General features: G+C 45.5%; 1 protein-coding gene across 2 annotated transcripts in view; it reads right to left on the reverse strand.

Annotated features, from left to right (window-relative positions):
- Positions 1-26,309, reverse strand: part of CTDSPL (CTD small phosphatase like) — a 120,463-nt gene that overhangs the window by 27,666 nt on the left and 66,488 nt on the right. For both annotated transcript variants that reach the window (XM_049629021.1, XM_049629019.1), the window contains exon 2: positions 8,747-8,901. In XM_049629021.1, coding sequence (XP_049484978.1) covers positions 8,747-8,901 — 155 coding nt within the window. The remainder of the gene's footprint in view (positions 1-8,746; positions 8,902-26,309) is intronic.

The following is a 26,309-nucleotide window of genomic DNA, read 5'->3' on the forward strand; positions in this document are numbered from 1 at the left end:
GCAGGGCAGAGGCAGAGAGAAAGTGGGAGATACAGAAAGTGAGGCAGGTTCCAGGCTGACAGCACAGAGCCCGAGGCGGGGCTCGAACCCACGAAGGGTGAGATCGTGACCTGAACCAAAGTCACACGCTCAACCTACTGAGCCACCCAGGTGCCCCTAATCTTGCTTATTTAAATGGTGCCTCCCTTACTCCCAGGAATTTAATCCTTAATTGAAAAATAAACACAAAAGCCCATATACTACTTTGATCCATTAATCCCTCTAGTAACTGCCTTATTTCTTGTTTTTAAGTTAGTTATTCCCTAAAAAGACTAAGCCTTAAGTCAATACAATATGTAGAGGAAGGAAGACTAGTTTATCAGATTACAAGGAATCCCCTGGTCACTCCAGGTTTTCTTCTAGAGGAGGACTGGACAGAAGGGAGACAGAGTCCCCTTTAAGGGGAACAGAAACTGTATTTGCAGGGAGTGTTAAGAAAATTCAGGCCTCAAAGTGGGGCCTCACCCATTCTGCAACCCTGGAATGCCAGCCATTCCAAACCCGGTTGATGGAAACATTTCATTTTTATTTTTTTTAAGCTTATTTATTTATTTTGAGAGAGAGAGAGAGTGCATGCACAGGAGAGGCAGAGAGAGAGGGAGACAGAATCCTTAGCAGGCTCCACACTGTCAGTGCAATGCAGGGCTTGAACTCACAAACCGTGAGATCATGACCTGAGCAGAAATCAAGAATCGGATGCTTAACCGACCGAGCCATCCAGGCACTCCAAAACATTTTATTTTAGCATCATTAATAAATGCTAAAAAAAGAACACTTCTTCTCCGTTATCTCCACTGAGCAGTTCCAGTTTCTGTTTCTTCTTTTTTAGATGGAAGGATGGGAGGCAATAAATACCAGCATCACAGTTCCTGATGAGGAGATAGGAGACTGTTTCCTGGTCTCCCACATGGAACTATTGTGAAAAGTGTATCCATCTTTACTGAGGGCGTCGCTTGTGACCAGGGTCTCATGGGAAGGGGTCAAACCAGATTGCTGACAATGGCAGGTGGCTGGCACCTCTTTGGGCTCTGCTCTGACTCTAAACACCAGTTAGCAACCTCTTGATCATCTGCAGCCCTAGTTACCACCTCTGCCGAGTAACAGCAACTCCTGTTTCCTCTCGAGATCCTCTTGATGGCTCTTTCCTTTTTCAGGACACTTGGGGCTTGCCTTAAGGATCCTAAACTGCCTTCTGCCATTATTCAAGGCAGAGCTGTGCTGCTCTCCAACACAAAGGTGCAATCAAATCAAATCCATTTTTAAGAACTTCTGCAGAGAAGTTCATTTCAGAAGCTCTTAAGTAATATTACTCCCAACATCTGGCTCTAGGAGGTGGCTGCTCTTGGTGGGGAGACTTCAAGCAGAAGCTCACAAGCCTGTTGGGTCACGACAGAGGAGAGTTTCTCAACCCTGGAGCTACTGACATTCTGGGCCTGGTAACTCTTTGCTGCGAGGGCTGTCCTGAGCATTGTAAGATGTTCCACAGCATCCCTGGCCTCTACCCACCGGATGCCAGTAGAACTCCTGGAGCGACAATCGAAAATGTCTCTAGATGTTGTCAGATGTTCTCTAGGGGGCAAGATCATCTCTAAGTGAGGAGCACTGCACTAGTGGGAGGCTACAAACAGCCCAACACACAGGTGTACCTTCAGACAAGATGAGCACATCAGTGAAGGAAGAGATAACAACAGCAAATACCTGAAGGGCTTGGCAAAACACAGGCTAGGACCGAAGGTGCTATTCTGGACAGATGTTTGGGCTGGAAAATCACCCCGGAAGTTTGCGCGCGCGCATGGGGTATGCACGTATTAGGGAGTGTTCAGCAATCCCTCTCCTCTGTCCTCTCCCTGATTAGTCCTCCGTGGTCTGGGCCACTGGGGTCCCCTGGGCGCTGACTTCTTCTTGCCTCTCGTCAGGGGCTGCACACCCTTTTATTTTGGACAACTGGCGTGCAGGTCCAGGTTGTTAACTGTGATGGAGGCAATGGTTGCCACTCTAGGCCACTGCTGCTGAAGCATTTCTCCAGGACAAAGCGAATACGTAATGTGGATAGAACCCTAGATGCCACCTGTTGCACTCTGTCCACAGCCTTCTCTCTGCTTCCGGCATGCTGAGTTCCAAGAGGCAGGGAGAGCTGGGGGCCAGCGGTAGAGATGGGCCTGGAACCAGCTTCCACGTCTAATGTGCCTGGGCTGTGTTCCAGTTGTCCTGACCAAGCTGAGTGAGAGGGAGGGCAGAGGGTCCTCTAGGCAGTAGCTGCCCCACTTTGACAGGTTCTTTCTGTGGGGTCTGGTCTTACAGACCGACTAGTAAGTGCAGTGCAAATGATGCATTACTTAGAGTTAATTCTTTAAAAAGCAATTGTGACAAACGTAAGTGAAGAAGTCCAGGAATGAATACTGAGTCCGGGTAAGCCTAGCTCTGCCAGAGAACTGCCTTGAAAGGCCTTTATTCTCTCATATATACAGCCAGCTACTCCAAGAAACCTGCTAGAGGTACGCCGCCATTTTCTCATGCCATTTCACCTAGGCAAATACTATTTTTAAATTAAAACTTGTACCAAGACAGCCGTGATTCTTCTCTTTGTTTGAATCCTTCACAGGCCTAGGGTACCAACGATGGTCCTTTTGCTAATGGCGATTCTCTAAAGCAATGATTTAAATTGGGGGAGGGAGAGTCTGAGGAAAGCTCACCAAGGGAACACGTTAGAATTTGGGGCCGCAACAGGGTTTACAGTGGAATCTCATCATATAAATTCCACGAATAGGTTTTTCCACACCAATGTAGAGTAAGGTTAAGGGAAGTCATCTTTTCATGATTTTTTCCCAAAATTTTCTCAGCTATTCTTTGACATTATTTCGTCTATATAAAGTTTAAGTCTTATCTAGAAACCTAACACATTTCTCTATAATTAAGAGCTACCAGAGCAAAACCTTTTAATGATTCCATTTTTTGAAGTATTTTGGGGTTTCTATGTAAATAATCATGTCATATGCAAATAAAGCTAAACTCCAATGTTTTTCATATTTATATCAATTGTTTCATTTTCTTATCTTCTTACATTAGCCAGAAACTGCCAGAGATTTTCCTATGTGGCTTGCTGTATTTATTTATTAAATATTTTATTTTATTAAAAAAAATTATTTATTTAAGTAATCTCTATACCCAGCGTGGGGCTTGGACCCACAACCCCGAGAGCAAGAGTCACATACTCTTGTGACTGAGCCAGCCAGGCGCCCCAAAGATTTTATTTTTAAGTAATCTCTACAGCCAACACGGGGCTCAAAGCTACAACTCTTGAGATCAAGAGTCGCACACTATACTAACGAGGCCGGCCAGGCACCCTGTATTTCTAGAAGACAGTTTTTTATCGTATTTAAGTGGTTTTCTTCTACATATTTGTCTATATTGTTGATTAGTATAGTATACAAAGGTTATGGCTATTACACACTTGATGTATCAGACCTATTATCATTAGAAAACGTCCCTCTTTCTCTTGTTTGTTTTTGGCCTCGAATTTTGTCTGATACCAATTTTTTTTTTTAATTTTTTTTTTTAATGTTTATTTATTTTTGAGACAGAGACAGAGCATGAATGGGGGAGGGGAGAGAGAGAGGGAGACACAGAATTGGAAGCAGGCTCCAGGCTCTGAGCCATCAGCCCAGAGCCCGACACGGGGCTCGAACTCACGAACCGTGAGATCATGACCTGAGCTGAAGTCGGACGCTCAACCGACTGAGCCACCCAGGCGCCCCTGTCTGATACCAATTTTGTCACCTTTGCTTTCTGGTTATCTTATCTGCTTTTTCCATTTTGCCCATCTATTTTCCATCTTTTAAAAACCACCGTATATTAGACGTTGGGTCAGAAACTACTAGTCATCTACTGTCATAGTAATTCCAGTTTTCTTTCTGGGCACACAGTAGGACTGCACTTCCACGCTCCTTGAAGTTAAGCATAGTTATGTGAATTGCTTTGGCCAAGAAGATGTAAGTTAAAATGAGGCACGTGACTTCTTTTTTTTTTTTTTAAGTAGGCTTCATGCCCAGCATGGAGCCCAATGTGGGGCTCGAACCCTGAGAGCATGATCTGAGCTGAGATCAAGAGTCAGATGCTCAACCGACTGAGCCACCCGGGCACCCCAAGGCATGTTATTTCTGAGTGAAGACTTTAAGAGCCAGTGTGATTCACCACACTCCCTTTTCCTGCTACGGCAACGACGAAAGCAAAAAGATGGGGCCTTCCTCAGTCTGAGTCCATGAATGAGGATGAGCTACATTACGCAATCTGATGGCGGTAGCTATGAGTCACGTGTGGCTACCGACCCTGTGAAAAGGTGGTTAGAGCTAAGTTAAGATGCGCTATAGGTATAAAATACATATCAGATTTTGAAGAATTAGTAAGATAACAAGAGTATAAATTTTATCTCATTGATAGTTTTTTTCTATTGATTACATGTTGAAATAATGTTTTGGAGGTCTTCGGTTAAATCAAATGTATTATTAAGAGCAATTTCAACTCTTAAGAAATATTTTTAAGAATGAGGCTACTAGAAAAATTTAAACAACACAGGTGGCTCACATTATAGATCTACTGGACAAGTGCCACAGCTGACCCCCGATCAACGTGTAGCGTGAGTGAAAACCAGACTTTTACCGTTTGCAGCCTCTGAGGTCTGGGGGTTGTGCCTACGGCCTAACCGAGCCCACGCCGACTGGCACGTTGACTCAGCAGCCATTTCTCCTTTCTCCTTTGTGAGAGAGCTCTGATTCTGCGGAGGGCGTGAATAGGCCAGTCTAAAGTCTTCCCCTTTCGGGCCTCCCTTCCCTTGCTGCCAGAGGGTAGCCGTGTGACAAAGTTCTGGCCATGCAGACAGAAGGAGACGTACCCTGGGGTTTTCTGTGAGAGCACTGACTTCCCATACAAGCGGCCTAGGTGGGGGTACTCCTCCCCGCCTTCTTCCCTCGGATGTGGATATGCTGTCTGAAGCCTGTGACTCTGGGATAATAAACAAGCATGGGGATGAGGGCAACCGCGCCAAGGACGGTGGAGCGGAAAAATGGAAAGACGAAGAACAGAAAGAACCTGGGTCCCTGATGGCATCATCGGGCACCTAAACAAACCCCGGCAACTGCCAGACTCAGGCTTTTTATGTGAGAAAATAATCCCCTATTTGTTTAAGCTATTATTTCTCAGTTTTCTTTTCCTTGCTGCCAAAATCGTTCCTATCTGATGCAGGTCTATTCTTGGAAACAGCATACAGATGAATTTGTCAAGCCAATCTGATACGGTCGTGGTCTTTTGTGAGGGGAATCTGGTTCACTGAACTTGGGTTTTATGCCTCCTCTTTATGTTAGGTTTACTATTGATGTTTGTTCTCTTCCCCCTTTCTCAATTTTGACGGCCTACTCACGTTGCTGCCCATTTCTCCTTTCACTCCTTGTGAATTTTCAGGATCTATTTCCTAACTGTGCTGCTTGTACGGTTCTATCCCTAACAGGTGGTACTTATTCTTACGTCTTCTATAATTGTATCATAATGGAATATCAATCTCGCCCAGGCTTCTTTCGGTCCCCTCTCTGAATCATGACATGTCTGAAAATGCACTCCCTTTGCTTCAACAGATAAATGCTATCTTGGTCACATATAGAATTTTTGGTCTGGAATTCTTTTCTCTCAATAGCCTGTAACATTTTTTTTCATAGTCTTCTGGCTTTCAGTATTGTTGATGAGAAGTCTGGTACTGCTGTAATTCTCTTTCTTTTGAAAATATCTCGTTCTGGTAGCTTGCCAGATTGTCTCTTCACACTTAAATTTCAGAATTTTTTTTTAAAGTTTATTTATGTTTTGAGAGGGAGAGAGTGGGGTGGCGGGGAGCAGGGAAAGGGCAGAGAGAGGGAGGGAGAGAGAATCCAAAGCAGGCTCCACACGGTCAGTGCAGAGCTCAGTGCGGGCCTTGAACCTACGAACAGTGGGATCAGGACGTGAGTTGAAGTCGGACACTCAGCTGACTGAGCCCCCCGGGTGCCCCTAAATTTCAGAATTTCAACAGCACACATCCAGGCATGTGCTCCCCTAACCTGCCCCACTAATCTCACTGTATACTTACTTGGTAAAAGCCCTTACAATCTACATATTCATACTTTTTTTCAGCTCAAGAAAAATTCCTTCTACTACCTTTTCTCTTCCTGGCACTCCTATTTGCATGTTAGCTCTCCTCGATGCCTCTTCCTACCCTTCCCCCCTCCTCCCACAATGATCATCTCTGTGTTTCTGGTCTGAACTGAAAGATATTTTCTCCACTTGCTCTAGAACATTAATTCCGGCCTCAGCAGTGACCACCCTCATTCTCCTTTTTCTCAGTTTGTTTACTAAGTTTTTATATTTAGAAATCATGGGATTTCTTTTTTAAGTTCTAGACGTTACTTTTGTCCTCGAAATTCGTTTCTTGACGTATCCTTTCCCGAGTTGCCTACTAAAGTTCTCTTCTGTCTCTTCTGTTGCTTTCACCTCAGTGGGAGCCTCATAGTGTACTTTTTCGACTTGGACCTTCTCCGCAGTGGCAAACGAGGGAGCACGGCCAGGTCCGGCAAGGAGCAATGTTTCTGTGGTCCAGCAGAGCCCAAACCGACAAACCACAAGGACAGGAAGAAAGTCTCTGCGCCTAGTGGGCTGCTTTAGGGCACAAGAAGTGAAAGCAATTCAGCTCATCAGTACAGCCCCTCCAAGGACCACACACATCAAGTGGGTAGTGCGGGTCCTTTCCGAGGGGATCCACAGCTCTTGCTGGCCGGTGGACCTCGTGGGACCATCCATTTCAAGTCTCTGTCCTGGGACTCCAAGAGAGGCAAGCGTTTTCCTCTGTTGGCGGCTTCCTGCTTCTCACTGAGGCTCAGAGAGGATGAATCCCGCGCCTGCTCCTTCCCCTGGAGATGTCAGGAAAACCAGAAGCCTTACTGCGCTTTCCGGATTCCACTGGCAGGCTCAGCGGGTTTATCCGGAGAGAGAATTTCAACGGTGAGAGCCACGTGCTCAGGCTGTCATCCTCCCAGAACCCTTCTCCTTCCATTCATGTGTACTTTAAAAATAATTTACTTTCTAGTCCCCAAAGTAATTTCAGCTTATTTTGTGAAAATTGGGAAAAGCTACAAGAAAAAAGAGAGAAAGAAATGAAGCACAGGAGAGGGGAGAAAATCCTATACATAATCCCACCAGTATGAGATAGTCTCTTCATGTTTCGGCATATATCATTCTAGTCTTCTGAATGCCTGTGTGTGCATGTAGGACTATGTATATATACTTATACTCACCTGCTACATTGAAGTCTTTTATCCCCTATTTGTTTATTTATTTTAGAGACAGAGAGAGAGAAAGCATGAGTGGGGGGGAGGGGCAGAGGGAGAGAGAGAATCATAAGCAGGCTCCACACTCAGTGCAGGGTCTGACACTGGGCTCGATCCCATGACCCTGGGATCATGACCTGAGCCAAAATCAAAAGTTGGATGCTTAACCCACTGAGCCACCCACCCAGGAGCCCCTACGAGAGGTAATTTTTAATAGTTGCATACTATTTGAGTATAGGCTTATTCTATGGGTTTTCTATTTTCTATTGTTGATCATCAGGTTGCTTACAATTTTGCAACATTATGATCTGTGCTGGATAGTGTGTTGTAGTTCAATAATCCATAATTACGCCAATAAATAATTTCTAGGCTTTAAGATTATATTGCTAAATTTCCTTCCAGAAAGTTGTAACCAATTAACATGGCTACGAATAACTGATTCATATCGTCTAACCCCTTTGTCACTACCCTCCTCCGAATCCAAATATTTTTACAAATATCCTCAATAATTCGATAAGTGGAAAGGGCTATCTCAAGACTTCGGTTTGCTTTTCTTTGATTAACAGCCATACTGAACATTTTTTCATGTTTACTGGCCTATGTTTCCTATTTTGTGACATGCCTGCTCATGTCCTTCGCTCACATTATTTGGAACATGAAGTTTCACGGGTTTTGCGTCCTCAAAATCTCAACTGTCTTCACAGTGAATAATCCCTCTTCGCCTCCTGCAGTGATTCTTACCTGAAAGTCTAATTCGACTGAGATTAACGTTGTAATCCCTGCTCTCTTTTCCCTTCTACTTGCCTGATATCTTTCTACTCACCCTTTTAACTGTTCTGAGTCGCTTTGTTTAGGACAGATACGTCCACTAGGCAGCATGTGGGCGGAGTCTAGTTTTTCTTTATGTACTGTGAAAATCTGACTTAGGATTTTTCATCTGCTGCATATAAAAGAATGTGTAATAAATACGTGTTATTAAACAAGGTAGTTGAATCCATTTATACTTAGTATTGGTTCTTTCCCATGCCTCTGTGTCTTCATTTGTCTTCCCATTTCTCTCTCTGCTACTGGTTCTTTAACTCTCCATCTCACGCAGCCGACTTCCCAAGACAGAATGTTATAAAAATGTGAAGTGATTCTTCCAACTCTCATCAAATATGTTCTTCCGTCTGCTAAATGGGAACGACTGACCCATCCTCTGACAAAACACATGATCTTTTGTGGAAATTTCAGGGCTGTACGGTGAGTGGCTGCACACATGCTATCCCAGGCTCTTATTCAGGATATTCACCGGGGGGGGGGGGGGGGACAGACCTGCAGCTCCTGGGGCTCTGCTGAGTGCACAGGTCCCCTCCAGCACTGACCTTCTGAAGCCCACCGTTCTCCTCCACCAGCGGCGGAAGCACACTGGGGCCGCTGGCTGGTGGGGCCTCCACATTATAATCACGGAAGCAGCAGAAGAAGGAGCTGAGGATGCCACGGTGCCTCTGTTTCTTCAAGCTGACGTTGCACTGGGATGCTGGAAAGAGAAAAGCACACTGCGGCCAACTGCAGCACGTACTCGTGGCCGTAATGCAACGCGAAAACTCGAACGTGCAGTTGCCCCCCAGAGCCCCCAAACCAGGAGACCTACTCAGCACAAGAAGATGAGGGGCCCCGGGAAGTCACGCTCAAGGAATGTTATTCAACATGCGAATCCTCGAGGGCCAGCTGGTCGATGGAGGTCCAAGCCTGCCTGCGACAGAACTCCTCTGACCTCAGCCCGGTGGGGGTTGTTTGCTCATTAACTGACCCAGCCTCAGGGTCAGGCCCCATCTGCATTCCTGAACCCAGCAGACAGGCTCCCGACCCAGGACTAATCACTACTCCAAAACAAAGATCCTTTCAGGCACAAGTCAGACTTGACACTTTCCGAGCAGCGTTACTCTGTGCAGGGTGCCAAGAAAGAGTCACTTTGAAGCTAGGTCCTTGGACACTCCTAACTCCAACCCTGACCTCATGAAGAAATAAGATGTGTGAGGGCATGAAGACCCTTTCTTAAACTCTGCCGTCTGTCAAGTAACTGATGGGAGGACTGAAGTCTTCCATTGCACTTAAAACACAAACAGCAGATGTGGGACAGAGAACACGCGCTCGGCCGGGGCAGGGCTGGCCAGGGCAGAGTCCCTCTTCCTGAAGCCCAGGGCGACCCTGTGCCATGGACTCGCCCCCTGGCGCGTCCTGTCCCTCCTGAGGGAGTGAGGTTATCTTTTCTGTTATCTGGGCCTCAAGACAAGCTGCCGCAAGTCAGAAATCAAAGGCAAAAATGAGAATAAAACGAAAAACACACCTCAGGGGAGGAGACTGACAACCTGGAGGGGCAGGAGCAGTGCCTGGGAATGCATCCAGGGCTGTCCCACCACAAACCACCTCTGGGTGGGTCAACGTACTCTGGGCAGAGGCCACAAAGGGCCCGTGCTTAGGGTTAATGGGGAAAGTACCAGCGTAGGAAATCACTGAGTCCGCGTGGTAACTGTTGGAGTTTATCTATCCCGAAAAGCAGTTTTGGCACGATCCCCTTTTTCTGTACTTAAGTGATTTGTGCACCACCTTCCCCGTCGTGAGATCACAAAACTTCTGCTAAAAGTCTTGGGGTACTCTTCTGCCAGCGGCAAAACCAAACGCATTCACATGGAGATTCTGAGAAAAGACTGAAAAACTGTCTTTGCCAGCAACTCGACAGGCATGGACAGGCGTGGGCGAGTGGCCAAGTTAAGTGTGAGTTTAAGGTCCTGATTTGCTAATAATGAGCTTTAGAACCATAACCCCCTGGAAATGATGGCTGTTTTATCTTCCTTGAGAACGGCTGGGTGCATGTCATAGGGTACCCCCGTCTTCTTACTTGGGGCCCCCCACAGTAGGCCAGGCCTGGCCACGGGGACCTCCAGGCACAGAGGCCTTCCAAGCAGCAGTGTGGGGAAGGGACAGTGACCACTGTTCACTGAGGGCCAGCCCTCTGAATTCCAGTACTTCTCAGTTCTCATCTCAGGTAACCCGCACGGCTACCCAAGGAGATCAACACTTCGGTTTCCATGTCACCGCGGCGGAAATACAACTAGTAACCGCGTGTGCCAGGATCTGAACCCAAGGGGGCCTGTTTCCAAAGTCCATGTGCCATGCTGAAGACAGTCTTGACCGATCAGGTCAGATCAAGGAGGGAACATGCCAAATGGGGGAGAAAAGACTGCAATAAACTCATGGTGTTTGTTTTTATGCCACACTCAAATAATTTAGTCAGGGGAAGAAAAAGAAAAGCAGTCTCTTCCCTGGCCAATGGCACATTTCTCTGCAAGTAAACACGCTATCTGTTTATGTCCCAGGGACACTGAGCAGCTGATGCCCAAGCAGGGCAGTACATAGCTTTGCAAAAAGCACCCGCAGCCCCCAGATCCCATTTTCATCCTCGGGTCATATACGTCTTCCCCACAACCAACAAACAAATTAACAGACTAACTTACAGGATAAAAAAATCCTAAACCTGGAGATGGCGAGCTACTCATAATCTCTACCCTTAGATGGCTTACCATGTAGAAGCCACAAACAGAGCTGCAGAAGTGAGTCCCCGGGGAGGCCATCACCCTGAAAGGAAAGTGGCAGCCCGCTCAGGATTTCCCTTCTCTGCACCAGGAGGTGAAGCAGCCCAAAGTGGCCTCGCTTCCACACTGAGGGAGGAGCCGGGCCTCTTCCCACTAAGCAAGGTTTGTTCTAGGGCCTACAGGAAGCTTTGGGAGGCTGGGGGCTGTCTAATTTCCTGAACACTCTTGGACTTGTCTGGTGCTCTCAAAACCAGGCCAGTGGGGGAAATGAATGGAGCTGCTCAGCCTCACCCCTCCTTGGCACTTACTTCTGAAAGGGCTCAGGATGCTGACTGGCCGGGTCTAAAAATCCTACGGCCTTCCCCCGCCCCAAGCTGCTTTCCGTCCATTACCAAGGCCCGGCCAATTCGAGCCACGTGACTGACTGGCATCTGACCCAACGTGGGCCAAGGAGAGTCTGCCCCAGGATCCACGCTACAGCCACTGGAAAGGATATTCTCTTTTTGCTGGCTTGCCAAATGGGTAGGACGTAAACCTGGAGCCTTTGGTGGCTCTGGCCACCACGTGAGAAGCACCTACCCGAGGACGAGCCAAAACGGAGGAAAAAGCGGCTGAGACATGGAGAGGGACGAATCTCCGACAACACCATCTGGGGACATGGTTTCATTAAAACCAGATCCTTCCCGGGATTCTGAGTTATATAAGAGAATAAATTACCTGTTTTTCTGGGTTTATGTTATTTGCGATGGAAAAGATTATCCCTGGAAACGTAAGCTCCCTGTCGAGGTGGTGTGCAAACACTGGTGAACCACACAGGCACCGTCCCCACCTCACGTGGCTCACGTCTAGCACGAGAGACATCGAACAAGAGATTCTGGTACAGTTTGCGTCTTGCTATGACGGGCAGCACAGGGCACACAGTCCCAACTGGAGGGTGGGTAGGAGTGATTTCTTAGAAGAAATGCTTTCTGAGCTGGGCTGACGGTTTCATAAAATTGCTGGAGGGGGCAGGAAAGTGGGGAGATAGCCATTGGTAAAGGGCCTGATGTGAGAGACAGCACGAGGTATCTGAGAAGTCAGAGCAGTGGCGAGGGGGTGCGGACGTGGTTGACGACAGCCTTGTAAACCATGCGATGAGTCTGCATTTGGCTCTATGGAAATGGGGAGCGGCACGAGCAGATCTGTACCTCAAATGTCACGGTTTGACCTTGCGACTGGAACCACCGAGCTTAAATTTTAAATGGACTGATACAGGCTATCAATCCATATCAAAGATTTCCAGGATACCGTATCTGCAAATCAGAGATGTGGACCGTTTTGGGTAAAGAGCCTAGAATGGAAATTTCTTACTTAAAAATTGACTTTAATGTTTAGTTTTGAGAAAAAGAGAGAGAGAGAGAGAGAGCATGAGCAGGGGAGGGGCAGAGAGAGGGAGACACAGAATCCGAAGCAGGCTCCAGGCTCTGAGCTGTCAGCACAGAGCCCCACGCGGGGCTTGAACCCACGAACCGTGAGATCTTGACCTGAGCCGAAGCCGAGGCTTAACCGAGCCCCCCAGGTGCCCCCAAAATTGACTTTAAGTACAAGCTACATGGAAATAAGAAATAAAAAAATTAAAATTAAAAAAAATAAATTACACGGAGAGAAAATGGGCCGTGGAGTGATTATTGGGGTTTGAGTCCCTCCCTGCCACGCGTCAGCCAGTGTGACTTCATCTACCTAAGCTACACCACTTCATTCCTACGTCTGCAGGGCTGTTGTGTGGATGCAGCAAAAACACGCGTGTTTGTAAAGCACGTGTGGTGCTCAAGAGAGAAGATCTACCGGCAGCTTAAGATACAAGCAAGAAGAGATTGATCGATTTAGGTACTGAGCAATGTCTCCCTGTGAACATTCGGAAGTTAGCGTGTATCCAGACAACAGTCCTTACAAAAACAGCCTGGCTTTATGAAAAAACACGTAGGCAGAACCATTTTGGTTTTGGTTATGTGAATTCTAAACTTAGAACTTGACGTAGCTCCTTAAAACTTTACTTCCTATCCAAAGTTTCTTTGTATAATAATAATAATAATAATCATAGAAACTAAACAAATAAAAAGCAGCTCCCCATGTGAAGCTTAAAATAAAGGCCTAGGGCTCAGGCCTTTTCTAGGAACTCTTATATGAAATCCGGTTAGAAAGAAAGTGTTATAATTAAACACATGAAATGTCTGGGCAAAGTCCACCGAGGCAGACGGTGCGGTTCGGTCCCCTGGTGGGATGAAGGGGACGGGTCCGAGGAGCTACCAAACGGTGTTTATGCCAACGCATGGAGGGTGCAAGTGAATCCACAGCCAGTTGGTATGTACAGGCCAAGACGGGCATTTCTAGCCCTCCGCTGATACTTCCTGACCTAACTGGTTCCCTCCTGCATCCAGAAACTGAGCTGTTGCCCCTCAAGCAGCCAGTGTTTCTCCATCAGTGTGGGAGCAGCCCATGCCACATAACCCGGGCCCTTAAACCATTCTTGCGTTCTGACCTGGTTTGGGTTACAGCCGTGAGGAGGCCCTGGCTCTTTCCCGAACCCCTGGTCTCAGGACCAAAACCTCCTGGGTCTACACCAACTCCGAGCTTCACGTAACTTGTCTTTGTCAACACCCCACCCACCTGTCCTTATCTCACATCTGACCTGAAACTCCCACTGCCCCAAACACACCCCTACACAGTCAGAAGAGTAGTTCAGGATGAAGCTCAGAGAAGCTGGAACGTTGGTTGGTCGAAGTGTTTGCTACTTACCATCAATCCATCCCAAGTCATTCGGGTTTCTCCCCAAGCCAAGGAACTGCATCTTGGCAGCTACAGACAACAAAGGTTGGCCTTTAACTCTCACAGTGCCAAGCCGGCCTCCGTGCCAAAGACCCAGCACCACAGAGTTTCTAGGAGAAAACGGACTTGATACACCACATCTACTGCTAATGTGTCAAAGCACCAACACCTGCCCTCCATGCTAGCTTCTTTCTTGTTGCAAGAGCAGAATCAAGAAAGGATTCCACAGCAGCTTTGTAGCGTCTGAGTATTCACAGCAGAACATTAAAAACGTCCAAGCATCAGCATGGACACCGGTGCTGTTAAGGGTGCAAAAGTGCACACCAGAGTCTCCCAAGGAAAAAACGCTTCTTCACGTGTGGGGATGTCAGAGCACACCCTGAAGAGCCCACGCAGCTGGATTCACAACTGTATTACTAGGGAACAAGCTAGACACCTTTTTTTGAGTTGGGAGCGGGGGGGGGGGGGGGGGTTCCTCTCGCCGGCCGCCGGCGTTTAAATGAATGCACCCTTTCTTCTCTTGTAGGACTGGGCTGCAAATCTCTGGAATGCAGCCCAGGGCCGTGGTTTGGAGTGGGTGTCTAACAGGAAATTCTGGGCAGTCTATGCATACATTACATTCCTTTCCCACCCCGAAAGAGTGGTCAACAAACACAACTTTCCTCTGTTTGAATAATAGGAGGGTAAGGGGGTGGGGGACTGTTGGGGTGGGGAGAGGCCAGGGCACAGACCGTACAGAGTTCAAAAGCAGATGTGGCTGCTGAGCATCCAAACATCCTTTTCTCCTAGAAAAAGGACTTAGTCACCAAAAGGGTCACCTTCTGAGATACCCAGTCGGTCCCTCTCCAATTTCCAAGTGATAAATTTCCCCTGGGAACTGCACCCGGCCCTCTGGAAGAAACGTGCCTTTGATCGCTCTTTTCCCACTACAGCCCACGACGGGCGGGGGCGGCACTACCCGTGAGGAATCCAGGGGAGGAGCAGGGGCTGGTGACTAAAGGCTGGGCAGGAGGAGTCCCGATGTCATCCTTCCATGATGGTAGGATGTCTCCCTTGTTCCCTCTTGGCTCCTAACAGCCCTCATCAGCTGCCGCCTCCTTTGCCGGGGGCCCTTGACATAAATCGTGGCTGGCCTTCCCAGCGTGCGGTGCAGAGATGACACCCGGTTTTCCGACGAGGAAGCCCAGACTCGGAGTACTTACAACTGTGCGGTGAGGGTGCTGGGGTTCAAAGCCAGAGCAGCCCGACTACAGAGCTTCCAGCCTTCCCACTAGCCCTCCCTGCCTCGCTCCTCTGTACTCTTCTGGGTTTGGGTTTTACTTCCAGGGAGAAAAAGCTGATATGAGGCCTTGTGCTGCCTGTCATCACGCCAAAGGCCACACTTGAGAAAATTCCACAGTGAGCCAGGGATACTTGTGGTAGCCCTATGAGGTCAGTCCAGACACAGTGGGTCCACTGTGCCTCGAACGCACCCAGGCAAACTCTCTGTGACTTAGCTTCCAAGGAGTGCCCCTGTGCTGGGAATGCCCTCCTCGCCTCAGCACCTCCCAGACCCCTGGCCCAAGGCCACACGGCTCCTAAGTAACAGGGCTGGAGAGAAACCAGGTCTGGGGGAGTCCAGAATCGGAGCTCTCAGCCGTCACTGTACAGAGTCCGCTTTTCACAGCAAGAGCCAAAAGAAGTAACAGAACAAAGGACTCAAACAGAAAATGCACTTAAGAGGAAGTAAAGGTTAAAATTTAACGGTAATTAAATAAATGAACGCTGAAACGACGAAGCTTCGTTTTGTGCCTGTTAATTCAATGAACAGAAATGACGAACACAAAAACACAGCCGATGGCGGTAAGATTTTGATGGCAGAGGCACCTTCATTCACACGTTGCTGGTCACGCTGGAGACTGGAACGATCCGTTTGAAAAGCAGGCGAGCGATGTGTCGGAGACCATGAAGTCTTCCGCAAACCATCCGAACGCCCAGCAGAGTGGGAACGGTTAATTAAACTAATGCGTACCAGCTGGACAGAAAACCTTGCAGCCACAAAAAACGCCACTGGGAAGAGCGTGGAAAAGTGCTCATGGTCACTGGCAGGTGAAACCTCTTGGTGCTGTACATTCCTTATGTCTTCAGCCTTGTCAGGTGTCTCTGGACAAGATCTGGAACACAGGCTCCAGGCGCACAAGCTTGCGACGCATCTTGTTCGTGCCCAAGCCCCTCGGACGTAGAAATGTGCTGGTACAGAACGGGCCCGTGGTGACACATGTTTACTGAATGAGTGTACGTATGAGACAAAACAGAGAACGATGAGCATTTCTGGGATGCTACCAAAAAGGAACAGCGCCTGTGATTCTTCAGAGAGAGGTCAGCTCAAGCAACACTGCTTCCTGGGAAGCCCTCCTGTCCACAGCAAGCCTCCTCCTCCAAGCCGGCTTCACCTATGCCCCCCACGTCTCGCCAACCTATCTGAGGAATCCAACTCTCAGCTCCCAGATGTTTTTAATCAAAGTGGCAACCTCTGTTTCCTAGGAAATAATTGGTGCAAATCTTCAGAGAGAGATTAAGTAAAATTCACCAATACGTTCGGTAAGCATGGCAATTTCTGGATCATAGGGCTGGGTCAGTTATTATTTTATGAACTTTATACTTTTCTATTGTTTTCCAGTTTCTATAATCTACTTCATGTTAATAATGGAAAACAATTGAATAAATATTAAAAATGTTTGTTTCTACTTAAAAAATATATGGGAACATTTTTGCATATGTGGTACCCTTCTACAACCTTACTTTGATGGGCTATGTTGCATATGTGTGCCTATATACTGTGCCATAATTAAACTCACTTTGGACATTTATGCGGTTTCCTTTAAAAAAGGATCATAACAAGGGTGCCTGGGTGGCTCAGTCCGTTAAGCGTCCGACTTCGGCTCAGGTCACGATCTCGCGGTTTGTGAGTTCGAGCCCCGCGTCGGGCTCTGGGCTGACAGTTCGGAGCCTGGAGCCCGCTTTGGATTCTGTGCCTCCCTCTCTCTCTGCCCCTCCCCCACTTGTGCTCTGTCTCCGTCTCTCAAAAAATGAATAAGCTTTAAAAAAATTTTTTGAAGTGTCACAACAAATGCTGCAATTTGTTTGCAACAGCAATGTTAGGAAATATCTAGTTGTTCACTAATATGGGACAAAGTGGAATAGATCCCTGGCGTGGAGTATTATATAGCTGTTAAAAGGCTGCAGCTCTATGCACACTGATGGTAGCAAAGACTTATGTAAGATGTGCCAGTTGCTATTCCTGCACTTTATATAGTGAGTCACCGAATCACTTCGGTAATCTTATGGGTAAGAGCTAATCCTATACTCCTTTTATAGATGAGGAAACTAAGGCCCACAGAAGCTAAGAAACTTGTCCAAGATGACCTACCTCGTAAACAGTAGTGTTTGTTCCAACCCGACTAATGCGTGCTTTTTAACTTCTGTACTATATTGCCTACTACTAATGGAACACATTCGGAGATTTATTAAATGACAAAAGCAACGTACGTATGGTACAGATAGTGTGCTACCACAGACCTTCAAAGTTAAACAAATTAACAAACTAAAGAGCACAATCACGTGTACATTCTTACCTGCGCAAAAAGTCCCTCTGGAAGGATTTATAAGCAACTGGTTGCTCCATGGGAGAGAAATGGAGGACAGAACTGGGAGGGAGGGAGAATGCTTTTTCACTCCATTTCCTTTCAGTAGCCTTTGAATTTTGTACCACCTATTAAAGTGGAAATTCTATGTAATGTACCATGCATTATAATGAGTAAGAAGCATGAAAAATGATACTACAGCGAGGACGTGTACATAACTTTATGTGTCTGATTATCCTATTAGAAGACATTCCTAGAAGTGCAATCGCTGGGACCAAAGTCTTTGAAGAAATGTTGAGCCTCTAGATCCTGTGGACCATCTGCTGCCTAGAGAGGCGGCGTCGCGGTGCACCCCCAACCCGTGGGGTGTCCCCCGGAGGCTGTGCCAACACAGAGACTTTAAACAGCCTTTGCCCGTCTGCAAGGTAGAAATGGCAACAATGTCGCTTTCATGCGCATTTCCGCAATCGCCCTCCGACCTCCGAGTTCTGTGACCTCTCCTACGCCTCTGACCATTTCTACTGCTTCTGAGAACTGGGCTTATATATTTTTTGCCTATTTTTCCACTTTTTTCTTTGATTGTTAAGAGTTCCTTTGTCCAAATTGGAGACATAATCCTTGGGACTGTTCTGTACGTTGGAAATAGTCTCAGTTTGTTTTAGGCCTTTTGTTTTTTACGGTGGTTGTAGATGTGCAGAAGTTTTAAGTTGTTAGGGAGTCAAATCAAATGATTTTTTTTAATGTTTGTTTATTTTTGAGAGAGAGACTGAGCATGAGTGGGGAGGTGCAGAGAGAGAGGGAGACACAGAACTCGAAGCAGGCTCCAGGCTCCGAGCCGTCAGCACAGAGCCCAACGCGGGGCTCGAACCCACGGACTCAGGGACTGTGAAATCATGACCTGAGCAGAAGTCGGTCACCCAACTGAGCCAACCAGGTGCCCCATCAAATGATTTTTTAACTGATTTCTTCCCACCCTAATATGATATACTATTCACTTACATTTTCTTTTAGTTTTTTTTTAATTAAGTTTATTTATTTATTTTGAGAGAGAGAGCACACGAGCAAGGTAGGGGCAGAGAGAGAGAGAGAGAGAGAGAGAGCGAATGAATGAATGAATGAATGAATATCTCAAGCAGGCTCCATGCTGTCAGCACAGAGTCCAATGCGGGGCTCAAACTCACAAACCGTGAGATCATGACCTGAGCCGAAATCAAGAGTCAGACACTTAACCGAATGAGCCATCTAGGCATGCCACCGCCCCGCCCCCGCCCCGGCCCGCCAACCTTCTAGTTCTTTTTTCCGTTTAAAGTATCTTTGAAGTAAAAATGTTATCTGTTTGGAGTTTATTCTGTACATAGTAGGATATATGAAATCTACCTAGTTTCCCCCCAAAGGTAAATATCCTAATAATATTTATTAAACAATTCATCTTCATACACTGAGTGGGGCATTGTCTTCATCCCTCTCTGCTCCCCTCCAGTCCTCTGCTTGTGCCCGTAACACAAAGCTTTGCTACTGCAGATACACTATTTTATAGTTAACAGTACTGGTCCCCGTTTATTATATTTTTTTCGAAAATTTCTTGGATAGTCTAACCCTTTATGCTTCCAGATGAATGTCAGAATCACTTTATCAAGTTCTAAAAAAAAAAATACCATTGGGATTTGGTTGCATTAGGCTCATGAAATATACATCCACTAACTCTAGTTAATTCCATTAAAGTAATTAAAGGAAGGTTAAAACGAAAAAGTTTAAACAATCCATTTGTTGTACCTTATTCCTTAAAATTGTGCCAAGATTAAAAGTGGCCTTGGTTATCAGCTTGGAATAGACTATTGTAACTATAAGATACTTTATACAACTCCCATGGTAACAATAAGGAAAATACCTATAGACGAGACACAAAAGAAAATGAGAAAGGATTAAAAACACGTCACCACAAAAAAGTCATTGACACACAAGACAGCTAAAAAGAAAAACGAGAGACCACAAGTTACAAGACAGAAAACAAAATGCAATAATAGTAAGACCTTCCCTATCAGTACATGTTAATAAAGTCCCCAACCAAAAGACATACAGTGGCTGAATGGACAAAAAAATAAGATCCAACTACCTGCCTTCTATAAGAGACTCACTTTAGGTTTAAGAACACACATAGGCTGAAAGTGACAGGGTGGAAAAAGATATTCCATGCAAATGGTAACAAAAGAGAGGAGAGTGGCTATACTTAGAGACAAAGAAGAACATTACTGGTAAAAGGGTCAATTCACTGGAAATACAACAATTATAAATATATATGTACCTAACACCAGAGTACACAAATATATGAAGCAAGCATGGGCAGAAATGAAGGGCAAAGCAGACAGCGACACATTAATAGTAGAAAATTTCAGTAACGGACAGAACATCTAGAGAAAAGACAAACAGAAGACCTGAATAACACAAGAGACCAAATGGACCTAACAGACATGTACAAAACACTGCACCCAACAGCAGCACCATACATATTCTTCTCAAGTACTCAAAGAACATTCTCCAAGACAGATCACACATTAGGTCACAAAACGAGTTTTAACAAATTTAAGAAGACTGAAATCGTACCAAATAACTTGTCTGACCACAATGGGATTAAACAAGAAATCAACAGGAGGAAATTTGGAAAATTCACAAATATGTGGAAATTAAACAACACACACTTGAATAACCAATGGGTCAAAAAAGAAATCACAGATATCTGAGACAAATTCAAATGAAAACACAACATACCAAAACTTACAGGATGTAGAAAAAGCAGTATGAAGAGGGAAGTTTAGAGTGGCAAATGCCTACATTAAACAAGAAGAATTATGGGGCACTTGGGTGGCTCAGTTGGTTAACTGTCCAACTCTTGATTTTGGCTCAGGTCCTGTCTCCTGGTTCATGAGTTCAAGCTCCATGTCAGGCTCCGGCTGACAGCCCAGAGCATGCTTGGGATCCTCTCTCTCCGCCCCCCCACCCTCTGCCCTGCATCCCCCCTCAAAATAAATAAATAAACTTGAAAAACAAAAGAAGAATGTTATTAAATAAACACCCTAACTTTATACCTCAAGGAATTGGAAAAACAAGAGTAAACCAAGCCCAAAGTTGAGCAAACCAAGCCCAAAGTTAGCAGAAGGAAGGAAATAAAAAATAGTTATAACAGAAATAAACAAAATAAAGACTAGAAAAACAAAAGAAAAAAATCAATGAAACTAAGAGTTGGGTTTTTGAATAGATCAACAAAACTGATAAACCTTTAGCTAACCTAATTAACAAAAAAAAAGAGAAAACTCAAATAAAATAAGAAATGAAAGAGGAGGCATTAACAACTGATATCACAGAAACAAAAAAAGATTATGAGACTACTATGAAACATTATATGCCAACAAATTGGATAACCTCGAAGAAATGGATAAATTTCTAGAAACACATAATCTACCAAGACTGAATCATGAAGAAGCAGAAAACCTGAACAGTTCAATAATGAATAAGGAAACTGAATCAATAATCAAAATCTCCCAACACAGAAAAGCCCAGGGTCAGATGGCTTCACTGAGAATCCGATCAAACATTTAAAGAAGAATTAATACCAATTCCCCTCAAACTCATCCCAATAATTAAAGAGGTCGGAACATTTCACTCATTTTATGAGGGCATCTTCAATCCTGATACCAAAGCCAAAGACCTACAAGAAAAGCAAAGCACAGGCCAATATCCCTGATGGATAAAGATGTAAAACTCCTTAACAAAATACTAGCAAACCAAATTTAACAGTATAGTAAAAGGATCATGTCCCATGACCAGCTGGGATTTATCCCTGGGATGCAAGGATGATTCAACACACACAAATCCATCAACGTGATACACTACATTAACAGAGTGAAACACAGATCACATCAACAGACGCAAAAAAAGGCATTTGACAAAATTCAACACCATCTCATAATAAAATACTAAAAAAAATAGAACTTAAAGGAAAATAATCTCAATATAATAAAGGGTATATACTAAAAGCCCATAGTTTTGCTGTTATTATGCTACAGTTAAACATATCTTTCCTATGACTTTCTATGGGTTCTTCCCCTCCCCCTCCCCCTGCCCCCGCCCAAAGCCCATAGTTAACATCCTACTCAAAGTGAAAAACTGAAAGCTCTTCCTCTAGGATCAGCAACAAGGCAGGGTGCCCGCTTGCCACTTTGATTCAACAAGGTAGTGAAAGTCCGAGCAATTAGACAAGGAAAAGAGATAAAAGGCATCTAAGTTGTTCAGAAAGAAGCAAAACCATCTCAGTTCACAGATGACATGATCTTATATACAGAAAACTCTAAAGATCCCATAAAAAACTACTAGAACGAATAAATGAATTCTGCAAAGTTGCTGGGTACAAAATCAATGTGTCCAAATCGGTTGCGTTTCCACCCGCTTACAACAAACAATCCAACAATGAAAAGGAAATTAAGAAAACAATTGCACTTTCGATAGCATCAAAAAAGTTTTTTCATTTTTTTGGTTAAACTTAATCAAGGGGACGAGAGCGTTGTACGCTGAAAACTACAACTGGTGAAAGAAATTGTAGAAGACACAAACATGGGGCGTCTGTCTGGCTCAGGCAGTAGAGCGTGTGACTCTTGATCTCAGGGTCATGAGTTCACGCCCCACGTTGGGTGTGAAACCTACTTAAAAAAAATGTGAAGAAATTATAGAAGACACAAATAAATGCTAAGACAGCAGGTGTTCATGGATTGAAGACTTAATGTTATTAAAATGTTCACGCTACCCAAGGCAATCTACAGATTCAGTGTAATCTCTTAAAATCCCAATGGCCTTTTTTCTTTCCTGGCAGAAATAGAATTAGACAATCCTAAAATTCATATGGAACCTCAAATAGCTAAAACAGTCTTGAGAAAGAAGAACAAAGCTGGAGGGCTCACATTTCCTGACTTGAAAATATATCACAAAGCTATCCGACAGTATGGTGCTGGCATTAAGACAGATACACAGACTCATGGAACAAAACAGAGAGCCCAGAAATAAACTCACACATACGTAGTCAAAGGGGCTTCAACAATGGAGTCAAGTCTACACATTGAGGAAAGTATAGTCTCTTCAACAAATGGTATTTCTGAAAACTGTATACCCACAGGCAAAATAATACAACTGGACCCTTATATTACACCATGTACAAAATCAACTCAAAAGTACATTAAAGATTTAAGTTTAAGACCTAAAATTATAAAACTCATCGAAGAGAACAGGGAAAAATGTTGGTCTTAGCAATGATTTTTTTAGATAGGACACCAAAAGTATAGGCAACAAAAGCAAAAATCAGACGAACGGGACTACATCAAACTAGAAAGCTTCTGCACAGCAAAGGAAACCATCAACAGACCTACAAAACGGGAGAAAATATTTGCAAACCATGTATCTGGTAAGGGGTTAATACCCAAAATATGTAAGGAACTCCTATGACTCAACAGCAAAACAAACAAAACAAATAATCTGAATTTAAAAATGGGCAGAAGACTTGAATAGACATTTCTCTTAAAAAAGACATACAATGGGGGCGCCTGGGTGGCTCTCAGTTAAGCGTCCAACTTCAGCTCAGGTCACAATCTCTCAGTTCAAGGGTTCACGCCCTGCATTGGGCTCTGTGCTGACAGCCCAGAGCCTGGAGCCTGCTTTGGATTCTGTGTCTCCCTCTTTCTCTGCCCCTCCCCTACTTGTGCTCTCACTCTCAAAAATAAATAAACACCAACCAAAAAAGACATACAATGGCCAAATGAAAGGATGCTCAACATCACTAATCATCAAGGAAATGCAAATCAAAAGCACATGAAACATTATCTTATACCTGTAAGGATGACCATTATTTAAACACACACACACACACACACACACACACACACACACACAGAGAAAAGACCAAGTGTTGGTGAGGATGTGGAGAAGCTGGAACACCTGTGCACTGTTGCTGGAAATGTAAAATGGTGCAGTTGCTGTGGAAAACAATATGGAAGTTTCCCCCCAAATTAAAAATCTCATATTTAAAAAAAAATTTTTTTTAACATTCATTTATTGTTGAGAGAGAGAGAGAGCGAGTGAGCAGGGGAGGGGCAGAGAGAAAGGGAGACCCAGAATCTGAAGCGGGCTCCAGGCTCCGAGCGGTCAGCACAGATCCTGACGTGGGGCTCGAACTCACAAACCGTGAGATCATGACCTGAGCCAAAGTCGGAAGCTCAACCGACTGAGCCACCCAGGCGCACCCCTCCCCAAAGTCCCGTATTTTTAATATTAGAAAGATCACTGCATATGATCCAGCAATCCCACTTCTGGGTACTTATCCAAATGAATTGAAAACAGGGTCTCAAAGAGATATCTGCTCTCCCACGTTCACTGCAGCACTATTAACAACTGCCAAGAGGCAGAAGCGACTGGAATGTCCAACAATGGATGAAGAAAGAAAATGTGGTATATACATACAATCAAATATTATTCAACCGTAAAAAAAATAAACACTGTCATGTGCTACAAATGGGTGAACCTTGAGGACACGATGCTAACTGAGATAAGCTAGACATAAAAAAAATACGGTATACGATTCCAGTTCTATGAGCTACCTAAAGTAGTCAAACTCACAGAAGGAGAGAGTAGAATGTTGGTTGACAGGGGCTGGGGGAGGAGAAAGAAGGAACTGCTGTTCAATGGGCACAGAGTTTCATCATGCAAGATGAAACAGCTCTATGGAGGGGCGCCTGGGTGGCGCAGTCGGTTAAGCGTCCGACTTCAGCCAGGTCACGATCTCGCGGTCCGTGAGTTCGAGCCCCGCGTCAGGCTCTGGGCCGATGGCTCGGAGCCTGGAGACTGTTTCCGATTCTGTGTCTCCCTCTCTCTCTGCCCCTCCCCCGTTCATGCTCTGTCTCTCTCTGTCCCAAAAATAAAAAAAAAATAAAAAAAAAAAGAAACAGCTCTATGGAGATTTAACGTGCAACCCCGTGCATACAGTCAACGATGCTGTCCCACGCTTAAAATTCATTTAGAGGGTAGATTTCAGGTTGTATGTGTTGTTTTGCTTTTTTATCACATTAAACCAAAAGAGTGGCTTCGGAAGGAAGCCACGACCACCGCTGATGGAACGTCACCTGCCCTGTGCCAGCAGCTCCCACAACTGATCGTGCGCAATCCCCACCTCGCGCGGGCATCATCACCCTCATTCTAGCAGTCCAGGAAGTGGGGCACCTAGACTTCGCTCAAGTAGGCACAACCACCATGTGGCTGAACTGCAGTTTGTATTCAGGCCGCCAGACTGCAGAGTCTATGTGCGCTTTTCTACCCGCCATCATTACGACTAACACACCATGGGGTATCTGCCTCACCCCCTCTGGCCTACGGGGGACCCAAGCGGGTGGTGGGGCTCGTTCACTCCGGCTCATCACCCCTGTCGCCGGGCAGTAGCATTGCAAGCGTCCTCGACATAATGACTGCATTTGCTTGTGGAATGCTCGTTCTTGTGGGTAAAAGTCACAATTCATCGGTAAAATTCCACTGAAAACTGCTATCGTTGGATCAAACTTCTCCCAGTGTACTTAATTAGAATCACTAGCCAAAGCAGCAAGCCAGCTCACCCGGAAGAGTCTTCTACGTTGGTTCTGCAATTAAGGTGTAACCATACCTATACCTTGCTCTCTATCCAATCGTACCAAATATCGGTTCAAAACTGGGGGAAAAAAATCACCTTAACTAATTATGTCTCTATTCACCAATGAGAACAAAAATTAATTCCCTAATAGTTTATCTGGTGGCATTGACATGGGGTCCATGACGGGGGCAGAAATAAGAAAAGAATGGTGTTTCTTGCGCAGGCTGGACACCCGTGAGCTCATCCACCACGGCCGTTCCTCTCAGGTCCCAGGCGCGGCTTCAGAGAAGCTCTCTTCCTCGCTCTGCTGCTCTGCTGAATTGGGCTCGTCGAGTTTTATCCCTACTTACCTTGTGTTACTGTTTAATTTCCTTCTGTCAGCCAGCCTGCTGTCTCCTCTGTGACCCTGCTCTGGCCTCATAGACCTCCCCTCGGTGGCATCCTTCTGGTCTCAAGTTAACAGTATTGTCAGCCCCCAGAGGGCAGTGAATTCACCAGCACATGCTTAGTTAGCGTCTCCTGTCCTTCGGGTAGCGTTCTACGTGGACAAAACTCACAAACATCCCTGCCTTCACTGAGCTTACTTATGTTCCAGTGGGAAGAGACAGACAATAAATAAACGTGTAAAGTATAGAGTACGTCAGATGGTGGTAAGTGTTGTGGATCAAAGCAAAGCAGGAAAGAGGTGAAAGAGAGGGACTTAAAAGAAAGAACTTAAATCTATTTAGAGTCAAGGGCAGGTCCTGTGAAGTCACCACCCATGGCTTTGGAGAACTGTCACCCCTACAAGGAAGGCCCCTCACAACTGATGTATCTCTTTCACTTCTCTTTCTCCCATTCTGCTACCCACCCTTCACTGGCCTCCGCACATACCCCACCCAGCATTCCTTCTAGAATGTCTCCATAACCTTATGTTATCTGTCAGCATCTGCCCTACTCCCAGGACCAGATACTTTGCAGGACCCAGTGCAAAATGAAAATGCAGGGCCCGTTGTTAAAAAAGTAAGAATTTCAAGACAGTAACTGCAGAGCATTAAACCAAGCGTGGGGCGCTCTGTGAAGCACAGGAGGCACGCCCACGAGGCTGGCCGTGCTTACTCCTACTCTACCCCAGAAGGCAGATGAAGGCAAGGCCCTGTGAATGAGGCCTTCCTCCTACCCCAAACACAGCCCCAGTTAGAGGTGCAGAATAACAGCAGCCCTTACTACATCCTCCAAAGCGCTGAATGAGTCTGCGTGGAGGAGAAAGACGAGCCGAGGAACCAGCAGT

Source organism: Panthera uncia, chromosome C2 (genome assembly GCF_023721935.1).
Source record: "Panthera uncia isolate 11264 chromosome C2, Puncia_PCG_1.0, whole genome shotgun sequence".
Lineage (NCBI taxonomy): Eukaryota > Metazoa > Chordata > Mammalia > Carnivora > Felidae > Panthera > Panthera uncia.